The following is an 11,053-nucleotide window of genomic DNA, read 5'->3' as shown; positions in this document are numbered from 1 at the left end:
GGGAGGAGGTGAGGAGGGTTTGGTGAGTGGGCGTGTGAGGAGGGGGAGATTCCTAAACAGTCCAACTCCCCACTGCCTGAGCCTACCCTTGAGGTCTGCCACCACCCCCTCCCACGCTCCCACTCCTCCTCTCGCCCAGCACTAGTCCTTCCTGTAACCTCCACCTTCCTCCATGACCCACCTCTGCTTACCCAGGCCCGAAGCTGCTGTTTCTCCTACCCCAGGCCCTCCCAGGGGCATGGGTGCAGGGGAGGGATCAGCTAGTCCAGTGGGTCCGTGTGTGTCCCCCTGGGGCCCTAGCAGGGCCCAGGTCCTGGATAGTGTCCTTGGACTGGGGGCACTGGGGCTGACAATTCGGGCCATCTTTTCCACAACTGGCCCAGCCTTGCTGCTGCTGCTGCTACTGGTCAGCTTCCTGGCCTTCGACATGCTCCACCGGTAAGTGGACTGCAGCCTACAGGTTGGGCAGGTGAGCAAACCATCAGCCTCCCCAAACCCAGCTGCCGCCCTTTCTCTCCACAGGCCTGCAGGTCCCACCTGGTCACAGCACACACATCTCACAAGAGGCCAGAGTCAGGGGGCCGGTGAGGGTCCGGAACAGCAGGAGGCTCCACCCGCGGTGGCAGTCGCAGGACGACTCAGCCTCCAGGAGGCTCTGTTGCTGCTGTGCCTGGGCGCGGGGTTGCTCCTGGGAGCCTGCGGTGTGCCCTTGACCCTGCTTGCCCTTGCTTTTTGCCTTCATCCTTGGACTTGAGTGTCCTCCGGAAATACACTGGCCATGCTGTTTCCTCAGGCTTCCTTTCCTCCACCCTAGGTTGGGAAGGTGGGAGGATACTCCTTTATCCCCCAGCCTGCATCTTGGGGGACCTCTGGCCTCACAATGTGGACAGTGGATACCTAAGTCTGAGTCTGAGGGCATCAGTAAAATGTGAGATAAGGGACAGGGAGCCCAGTGCAGGGTATGGAGCCATCTCAGAACCTGTAGGTTGGGGGAGGCTATTCTGGCCTCCTCTGTGATTCTAGAGAACTTCTCTTGAAAGAATTAAAAGAGTGAAGCAGGGCTGGATACAGGCCAGCAGGGAAGGGAGGGCTCCAAAGAGGGCTTTCCACAAGAAAACGTGACAGACTACATCTGTGGGCTCACCAGGCTCCCCTAAAGCCTGAAGGGTCCACGAGAGAGGCTCAGGTAAACCTCACACCCAGCAATGGTCCCTCTCTTGGCTGGCCCCCACCCTGATCCAGGTCATAATAGGGCTCCTCTGGGGAGGGTGGGGGCACTGAGAGTGGGGGCTCAACTCTGGCTGCCAGGCTGTCCTGGGTGCGGCAGGAAGCAACATGACTTAGGTGGCTCTGCCCGGAGGTAAGACCCAGGCCCCAGTTCAAAGCCCCACCACACCCATGCTGCTCCCTCCTGATCCCTCTGCACCCACACCTGCCCTGAGGTCCCAGGCATCTCCAGGGCTGCTCCTGCAGCTGGCCTGGCCCTCTCCCTAGGTGCACCAACCACGATGCAGCAGCTACGAATGGAGACAGATGCCATCGGGGCCGGTGAGGGGCCGCAGCGTGCGGTGCCCTGGTCAGCCTGGGTCTCTCGGGAGGGCTGGGTGCGCTGGTGCATGTGTCACGTGCCCCCGAGCTGGACCCAGTGGTGGACTACATCTGGCTGGCGGCAGCCACTGCAGCGTGTGCTGTGGGGTCTGGAGGGGGTCCTCTACCTGCTGCTGGCCCTGATGCTGTGTCACGCGCTCTTCACCACCGGCTCCCACCTCCTGAGCTCCCTGTGGCCCGTGGCGGCTGCGGTGTGGCGCCATCTGCTGCCGGCTGTCCTGCTGCTGCTGCTCAGTGCCCTCCCTGCGCTGCTCTTCACTGCCTCCTTCCTGCTGCTGTTTTCCACACTACTGAGCCTCGTGGGCCTCCTCACCTCCATGTCTCACCCAGGCAACGCTCAGGACTTAGACCAATAGAAGGGCAACCCCATCCCGCTGCTTGTGTCTGTTGAGCCCTGGCCTAGGGCCTGAGGCCCAGGGGAAAGGGAGGGCAGTGGGACCAGGGCCTTTCTGTGTCAGCAGGCCCCCAACCTACAGTCTCTAGCTGGGACTGGGCGGGACATGGGTGATATTGCTGGAACTGGCAGGATATAGACTGGCCTGACCTCTGGGCACCTCCCTCAAGCTGATGCTGCAGGTACTTGGTGTGGAAGGCCAGAAATTTTGAGAAGAGATGTTAGGGCAGAAGGCTCAGCCAGGAGCAGAGCGTGGCCAAGCCATCAAGAGTTTCCACGTGCATGTGCTGATGCTACTGGGGCCCCTTTAGCAGCTGGCAGTATCTTTTTCTTGCAGCTGCTCAACTGTCTCAGCGTTAGACTCATAGCAACTTCTACCTGTATTTACCATTTCCCCCACCAACCGCCTCTTTTCACTTGCCCAGGCTCTAGAAAGGGCTCAATGACAGAAATGTAGCTGAGAGAGGGCTAGCCAGAATCCTCATGAGACCTCAGCTTTCACCTTCCAGATGTTTCTGCCCAAGCATTCCCCGCTCCCTAGACTTCCTACCTCCTGCCTCGTCCACATCCCCAAGTCTGGGAAATGAGCCAACCAACACAGTGAGTTTCCCAGGGAGAGCTTACTCTTTAAGACTCCTGAGGTTTGCTATGGAAAAACAAACAAGAAATCCCATTTCACCCACCTATGCAGTGTGTGACCTTGGCCAATTAATTCTTTTGAGCCTTGGTATGAAGTGGGTCCTGTCATGGAGTTGCTGTGAGTCAAAGGCAATAATATCGGTGTGTGAAGTACTTTGTAAAGACCAGAAAATTGTAAGCTATTGTATGGAACTCTAAAGAGCAGAAAGCTTCTCTAGGCCTTCAGAGAAATGTTCTGTCCTGGATACAGTTTGGACCCTACAATGGTAAACGGAGGATGGATGAGTGTGAACAAGAGGTAAAAGGTCGTATGCCATGAAATCTCAAAATATGCAGGTGTTGAACTCTTCTGACTGTGAAATGCTCGGTGGGGCTTGGTGCCGGGAGATGGCTTGCACAGCCATGTGAGTGCGGAAAACATAGCCCAGGGGTTTCTAAAACCAACCCGACAAGCTGTTTACAACACCAGGAGAGCCTTGGAAGGTGGCATCCCTCGATGCCCAGGATGCTGGCTTTTCACATCTCAGCCAACCCTCCAGACAAAACAGTGAGTGATTAGTCACTACAAGTAAGACACATGATAGGTAAGACCCACCCACCTGACCCTCACCCCACTCCAGGCCTCCACTTAGTCCCTGACCCTCTCCAATTCCTAGCCAGACTTGATCCCACTACATACATCACCCTAAAACCCTCACTCCTGTATCCCTCAACTAAAAGCCTCCTCTCTGGCCACCTAAATACTCAAGCCCTGTGAACCAGCCCCTAGAACCCATGTTCATTTTTGCTAAAACCCATTCGCTGTGGAGTTTCATAACCCTGTGTGCCACTGATCAGATGCCTTCAGCATCAGCTCCTGAAACCCGAGACACAGTCCTTCCTTCCTTTTTCCTTCCTGTTCTCCCTGAAATATGGCCTGGTAGCAAGGGCAAGGCAGGCCATGGAAGTGGCAAAGCGTCATAGCTAGCATGGGCTCTGGTGTATTAGCTCAAGCTGGGCTTGAATCCCAGCACTGCACTTTCCAGTCCCACAGCTTTGGCAAAAATTGCTAACCCTTCTTGAACTTAATTTTTCTGTTGGTTAAAATACAGGCAAGCATACCTGTCCTGGGGCACCCATGGGGCATCTGGTATGTGGGCAAAATTCCTGGACTGACTCCTCACACCACAAACTGTAGCTATGCTATTATCACTATTCCATTTTAGAGATGAGAAGTCAGGCACAGGATAGCTACTTGCCTATGGTAAGGTCAGGTTGTCTGAGTCCTAGTCCAGCCTGACAGGCTACTAAAGAGAAAGCAATGGAGGAAATACAACCTCACTAAAGACCCCAGGGCTTCTCAGTGCCCATTGTTTAAGCTCCTGTCAGAGATGAAGCCTGGATGCCAATCTTGGGCCCCTCGCTAACTTGGCTGTGCATTGTTGGCCAGGGATATCACTCTGGAGCCTTGGAACCATTCTAATTGAGAGAGGAGGTTTTGGCCCAAACCAGACACACTGAGGAGCAGGATTTTGGCAGGAGCAAGGAGAAAGCCTTCTTCCCTTCACCATGTAAACAAATATCTTCTACCCTCCTGTATTGCTGGTGTGAGGTAGGGTGGCACAGGCAGACCAGAGACCAAATGGGCAATACCTATCAAATTAGATTAACACATAGCCTGTGACCCAAAATGCTATGTGACACACAGCAACCCAAGAAAAATTCTCCCAAAGGCCCAAGATGGTCTTGCTCCTCAAAGTGTGGTCCCAAAGCCAACAGTATCAGCATCACCTGGAAACTGGCTACACATGTAGAGTTCCAGGCCTCACCCCAGGAGTCATGAATCAGAGCCTGCATTTTTAACAAAACTCCCAGAGGATACTCTGGGAGAAGTTTGAGAAGCACTACAGGTGGGGGAATATGTTGAAGGGATATGTCTGAGAATGGAGCACTGTGGAGATGAGGCAGCAGTTAGAAGGGGTGGAAGTTATACAGATTGATCTTGAAATCCCAGCATTGAGTGAAAAATAGCTGAACGAGAAATAATAGAATTCTTTTCACACAAATTTAAAACGCATGCCAGTAAAACCAGACACTTTTAAAAAAGAATAAACAAATAGAATGGAATGGCCAACTCTAGAGTCAGGCAAATGGGATGGAGTATGCAGGTAAAGGGAAAGTGAGGAACCTTGCAGAGAGGAAAGAAAAACGTAATTCTTGAAATTACTTTAAATGTAGACAAAGTCATCCGTTTAGACTTAAATCACTTAATAATGCAAGCCTGGGGAGAATTAACATGCTGGAAAGAAGTTCTAAGCCTTTCCATTTGGGCCAAGAAAGGAAAGCTGTTCCACAGGCCTCAGTCACCAGGGCTTCTTTGAGGCCCGACCCCGCAGCGAGCTCAGGTGGGGTTGGGGTAGGGGTGGGGATCCAGTAACTTCTGTAGCCTGGCCAGAAAAGTAAATCCGATCAGGTGGAGCATAAAGAACCGGAGCGGAGGAGGTGTCAGCCGCGAGGGGTCTTGCATTTGAGAAAGTGAGACGGGTTCCACAGCGACACACACGCACCCTGGGGGGCGACTAGGAGCAGGAGCGCCCGGTAAGATTTTCTCCTGCCCCAAAGACCTGGAAGCAATGAGTAAGAGCGGCCAGGATGCGGGAGGGTCCCAGAGGACGGTGTCAAGGGAGCTCACAAAGCTGCGGGCGCCACTTCAGCTAGAGGTGTGAGTGACCACCCTGGTGGGAAAAAGAGGGATCCCTGGAAGGGGTCAGGGCGGCGCCAGGGAACCGCTCTGGACCAGCTACGGGGAGCCGGGAGGGGGCGCTCTTACCCAGACGCGGCTCCGCGCGCTAGAGGGTGAGCAGAGCGACCGTGCTCGCAGTCGGTGGCCACGAGCCTGGGCCGGGGCCGAGGGGCGGGAGGGGGCGACTGGGCCCCGAAGGGAGGAGAAAGGGGGGGGGGGCTACGTTGCTCTGGGAGGTTGCCCCAGGTGCAGGGGCCGGGTAAGGGGCGCATAGGCTCAAGGGCACCGGAGAGGGGTCTGGGCGACAGCTGGAGAGCTCCAAGCTGGCGCGTTGACCGTGGAGGCAGTGCAGTGAGCAAGGGCCTGATGTTGGGAAGAAAATCCCAAACCTAGCCAGAGATCAGAGGGCTGTGGGCACCCACGCAGGGAAGTGCTAGCTATCCCCGTAAATCAACACCTTCCCTCCACCTTCACCCCCCGCTCCCCCACCCCCGGAATCATAGTCTGCAGACTAGATGCCAGGCGTGGCCCCCTGGCGGAGACCTCCAGCTCTGATTTCGAAGAGTCGGACTTGGCTGCGTGTGGGACGGAAGCGAAGAGGAGGAGACGTGTCTCACGGCCCTGTCCTAAAACGGGCGGTGGGTGAACGGGTAGATCCTGGGGCCGGGAAGGAGCTTCTCCCGCCCACTGTCTTCACAGTGGCGGCTTCATTGACTACAAAATCTCTTTAACCCAAATCCCTAGCCTAGGTTCCCTAGCCAAAAACCCAGAGACAACAAGGGCAGAGCTCCTGAGAATCCTGGAGAAGGAAGGGCCCAATCTCGTGAGCTTCACTGTCCCCGACTGCTGTCCTAATCCTATTCTTGCATTCTTCCTAGGATAAAGAGCTGTATTTTGTGAGGTTCCGTCAGGATCTAGATGTACATCAGCTCACTTTGGACAAGTCATTTGCTGCGGTGCAAACATCTCTATTACCTTTCAGATATTTTCATCTTAAAAATAAAAGAACTTAAGAGGTGTAGCTTTTACCATATTTTCTGGCCTGTGTCTTCAAATGTCTAACCAAAATACAGTTTTAAAACTGATATGTGATACTGCATACTTAAAAATATTTGTAACATATATGAAAGTTGTAAAGCCCTCTAAGCCCAAAGATACCACTTCCGTCTAAAAGCCAGAAATAAGAGGATAGGACCTCTTTCTTCATGTTCAACTTCTGATTTGTACCAGCCGGAATTCACAGACAATGACATATGGAAATGCTGCTCACTGGTACCGTTGACTGGATTCTGATTTTGAAAGAACTGCTTCTAAGTTTCCACCATTGAGAATTACTGTCAAGTTTTGATAGTTCACCTTTATCAAGTCAAATTCCCTTCTATTCCTAGTTTGCTAGCAGTTTTGATCATGAGTGGAGGTTGAATGATAAAATTTTTTTGCATCTACTCCAAGGACTATTTTGCTCAAAATTCTCCAAGCCAGGCTTCAACAGTACGTGAACCATGAACTTCCAGATGTTCAAGCTGGATTTAGAAAAGGCAGAAGAACCAGAGATCAAATTGCCAACATCCGTTGGATCATTGAAAAAACAAAAGTTCCAGAAAAACACCTACTTCTGCATTATTGACTACGCCACAGCCTTTGACTGTGTGGATCACAACAAACTGTGGAAAATTATCAAAGAGATGGGAATACGAGACCACCTTACCTGCCTCCTGAGAAATCTGTATGCAGGTCAAGAAGCAACAGTTAGAACCAGATGTGGAACAACAGACTGGTTCCAAATAGGGAAAGGAGTATGTCAAGGCTTGTATATTGTCACCCTGCTTATTTAACTTATATGCAGAGCACATAATGCAAAATGCCAGGCACCAGTTGGACTCAAGATTGCTGGGAGAAATATCAATAACCTCAGATATGCAGATGACACCACCCTTATGGCAGAAAGGGAAGAAGAACTAAAGAGCCTCTTGATGAAAGTGAGAGACTGAAAAAGCTGGCTTAAAACTCAACATTCAGAAAACGAAGATTATGGCATCCGGTCCCATCACTTCATGGCAAATAGATGGGAAAACAGTGACAGACTTTATTTTGGGGGGCTCCAAATCACTGCAGATGGTCACTGCAGCCATGAAATTAAAAGACTCTTTCTCCTTGGAAGAAAAGCTATGACCAACCTAGACAGCATACTGAAAAACAGGGACATTACCTTGCCAACAAAGGTCTAGTCAAAGCTATGGTTTTTCCAGTAGTCAGGTATGGATGTGAAAGTTGGACTATAAAGAAAGCTGAGTGGCAAAGAATTGATGCTTTTGAACTGTGGTTTTGGAAAAGACTCTTGAGAGTCCCTTGGATTACAAGGAGATCCAACCAGTCCATCCTAAAGGAAATCAGTCCTGAATATTCATTGGAAGGACTGATGCTGAAGCTGAAACTCCAATATTTTGGCCACCTGATGTGAAGAACCGACTCAATGGAAAAGACCCTGATGATGGGAAAGATTGAAGGTGGAAGGAGAAGGGACGACAAAGGATGAGATGGTTGGATGGCATCACCAACTCGATGGACATGAGTTTGAGCAAGCTCCAGGAGTTGGTGATGGACAGGGAAGCCTGGCATGCTGCAATCCATTGGGTTGCAAAGAGTCAGACATGACTGAGTCACTGAACTAAACTGACAAGGACTGTTTATTCTGCTTTATTCTGTTTATGTGGTGAATTAAATTTTTAGGTGTCTTTTAATGTTAAACCACTACCGGAAAGAAGCACATCCTGTTTTTCTTGTTTGTTTGGCTGGACTGCATTGCTTTCAGGATCTCCTGACCAGGGATTGAACCCAGGCCACAGCAGTGAAAGCCCAGAATCCTAACCACTAGTCCACCAGCCACCAGTGAACTACCCTAGCTCCCTCTTAACTTACATATAATTCATACATTTTACATACAAATAAATGCACAAGTATTGAGGGTTCAATAAATTTTTACATATTTGTCTGTTTGTGTGTGTACCCAGATAACTACCACCCAGATAGAACTTTCCCATTGTCCCAGAAAGTTCCATCATGCCCTTTCCCAATCAGTAACTCCCTCAAAAGGTAATCACGATTCTGATTTCTATCAGCATAGATTGTTGAAACCTGTGCAGAATCTATGCAGCCTATTGTTGAAACTGTGCAGAATAAAATCATACAAAATGTACTCTAGTGTCTGACTTCTTTCAGGATTACATCTGTGAGATTTACCCATATCTTTGCATCTATCAGTATTTTGCTTTCCTTTATATCAATCTCATTGCATGGGAAAACTATTTATTCACTCTTGTTGATGGACATTTGGCTTGTTTCCAAGTTTTGGATACTATGAAAAAACATTCTATGAATATTCTTGTGCAAGTTTTTTGGTAGATCTTTCTAGATGTACAGATCTCTTGAAGTGAAATTGTCAAATCACAGAGAATGTAAATGTTCAACTTTAGTAAATGCTACCCAATAATTTCCAAAGTGAGTTGTACCATGCAGTGGTTCCACTGCTTTTTTTCAGCCTATCCAGCTAATTCATACGGTATTTACATTTCTGTTTCTTGTTTTCACTTTTGCTTGGGTGATTTCTGAGAGAAGGAAATAGCATCTTTACTCTGTCACCTTCAGACTGTACAATCTCTTTTTTTTTTAGCGGCACAGCAAACAGGATCTTAGTCCCCCAACTGGGAATGGAATCTATGCCCCCTGCAGTGGAAGCTTGGAGCCTTAACCACTGGACTGCTAGCGAAGTCCCTCTCTTTCCTTTTTAAAGCCAAGAATGCATGATTGGTTTAACATTCAAATATAATCAATGGACTTCACCATATTATCAAACTGAAAAGCATACATGATTATTTCCTTAGACATAGAAAAGGCATTTGGCAAAATACAATATCTATTTCTGATTTAAAATAAAAACAAAACCTCTCAGCAAATTGGCAGTAGAAGGAAACTTCCTCAACTTTACAGAGGGCATCTATGATAAATCTACAGTTAATCTCACACTTAATGGTGAAAAACTGAATATTTTTTCCTCTGAGATCAGGAACAAGATAAGTATGTCTGTTCTCACCATTTCTATTTAACATTGTACTGGATGTCCTAGCCAGGCCATAAGGCAAGAAATATAAATAAAAAGCATACAGACTGGAAAGCAAGAAGTGTCTTTATTCACAGACAACAAAATTGTGTAAGTAGAGAATCCTATGCTGCTGCTGGTAAGTCACCTCAGTCGTGTCCGACTCTGTGCAACCCCAGAGACAGCAGCCCACCAGGCTGCCCCGTCCCTGGGATTCTCCAGGCAAGAACACTGCCATTTCCTTCGCCAATGCTTGAAAGTGAAAAGTGAAAGGGAAGTCCCTCAGTCATGTCCGACTCTTAGCGGCCCCATGGACTGCAGCCTACTAGGCTCCTCCATCCATGCGATTTTCCAGGCAAGAGTACTGGAGTGGGGTGCCATTGCCTTCTCCGATGGAGTCTATCAAAAAGCTACTAGAATAACTGAATTTAGCAAAGTAATGTGTACATGATTGTAGTTATGATACAAGGTCAAAATACAAAATCAATTGTATTTTTCTGTACTAGCAGTGAATGATCAGAAAAAGATACTTTAAAATCTCTCTTACAATAAAATAACGTGGGACCTGGGGGTATCTGACAAAAGATATGACAGATCTATACATGGATAACAACAGCATATTGCTGAGAGTAATTAAAGAAGATCTAAATAAATGGAGAGATATATCTTGCTCATTGGGTTAGATGACTCAGTAAGATCTCAAGTGTTTTCAAATTGATCTATGTGCTCAATACAATTGCAAAATCTCAGAATTTGTGTAGAAATTAATAAGCTGATTTTAAAACTCATTTGGAAATGTAAAGGTCCTAGAAGAGTCAGAATAACTTTGATAAAGAAAAACATTTGGAAGACTAACACTACCTGATTCCAAGACTTATCATAAAGCTATAGAAATCAAGGGAGTTGGTACTGGCATTAAGTTAGACAAATATTAATAGATAAATGAAACAGAAAATCCAGAAATAGATCTACGTGTAATACATACATGATTTTTTACAACAATGTTCACGGAATTTAGTGGAGAAAGATCAGTCTTCAACAAGTGGGCTGGAACCATTAGATATTCATATGCAAAAAAATGAATTTCAATTCATACCTTATACCATGTACAAAAATTAATTCAGAACATATCATAGACTTAAATGTAAAACCTAAAACTATAAACCTTCTAGAAGCAAACAGAGAAAATAGCCATGACATTGGGTTAGGTAGAGATTTCTTAGACATGACACCAAAAATATAATCCATAAAAGAAAAATTGATAAGCTGTCCTTGACTAAAATTAAAATGTTCTGTCCTTCAAAAGACAAGCCACACTCTGGGAGAAAGTATTTGCAAAATATATATCTGATAACAGACTTGGATACAAAGTAAAGAACTCTCAAAACCCAGTAAGGTTTTTAGAAGGGGGCATGGTGATGAAGAACAAACAATTTAAACAGAAACTTTACCAAAAAAGACATATAGATTGCAAATAAGCACAGGAAAATGTTCAATATTGTTAGTCATTATGTAAATGCAAATTAAAACCATACCTTCCCCCTATTAGAATGGCTAATATTAAAAAGATAACTGATACCAAGTGTTGTCAAGA

General features: G+C 47.6%; 2 protein-coding genes across 3 annotated transcripts; both read left to right on the top strand.

The window, feature by feature from the left end:
• Positions 1-788, top strand: C13H20orf141 (chromosome 13 C20orf141 homolog). The gene is made up of 2 exons (XM_061436750.1): positions 1-438; positions 523-788. The coding sequence occupies exons 1-2, from the start codon at positions 173-175 to the stop codon at positions 752-754; spliced, it is 498 nt and encodes a 165-aa protein (XP_061292734.1). The 5' UTR covers positions 1-172; the 3' UTR covers positions 755-788.
• A 98-nt stretch (positions 789-886) lies between these two features.
• Positions 887-8,559, top strand: TMEM239 (transmembrane protein 239). 2 transcript variants are annotated; one of them, XM_061436747.1, is made up of 3 exons: positions 1,251-1,360; positions 1,495-6,001; positions 6,242-8,559. In XM_061436747.1, exon 2 carries the CDS (start codon positions 1,509-1,511, stop codon positions 1,962-1,964), a length of 456 nt encoding a protein of 151 aa, XP_061292731.1. In that variant the 5' UTR covers positions 1,251-1,360; positions 1,495-1,508; the 3' UTR covers positions 1,965-6,001; positions 6,242-8,559. The 2 variants fall into 2 exon arrangements, with proteins under 2 accessions (XP_061292732.1, XP_061292731.1); XM_061436748.1 differs by lacking the exon at positions 6,242-8,559 and having other exon boundaries at positions 887-1,345; positions 1,430-1,977.
• Positions 8,560-11,053: the final 2,494 nt, after the last annotated feature.

This window comes from Bos javanicus, chromosome 13 (assembly GCF_032452875.1).
Source record: "Bos javanicus breed banteng chromosome 13, ARS-OSU_banteng_1.0, whole genome shotgun sequence".
NCBI classification, from domain to species: domain Eukaryota; kingdom Metazoa; phylum Chordata; class Mammalia; order Artiodactyla; family Bovidae; genus Bos; species Bos javanicus.
This window is presented reverse-complemented; position numbering and strand designations above follow the sequence as displayed.

Bases quoted from the DNA above. Each gene is read 5' to 3' on its own strand.
- TMEM239 (XM_061436748.1), top strand. From the start codon at position 1,206: ATGGTCCCTCTCTTGGCTGGCCCCCACCCTGATCCAGGTCATAATAGG. The intron at 1,346-1,429 runs TGGCTCTGCCCG...CCTCTGCACCCA, and splicing joins AGGAAGCAACATGACTTAGG to CACCTGCCCTGAGGTCCCAG.
- C13H20orf141 (XM_061436750.1), top strand. From the start codon at position 173: ATGACCCACCTCTGCTTACCCAGGCCCGAAGCTGCTGTTTCTCCTACC. The intron at 439-522 runs GTAAGTGGACTG...TTCTCTCCACAG, and splicing joins GCCTTCGACATGCTCCACCG to GCCTGCAGGTCCCACCTGGT.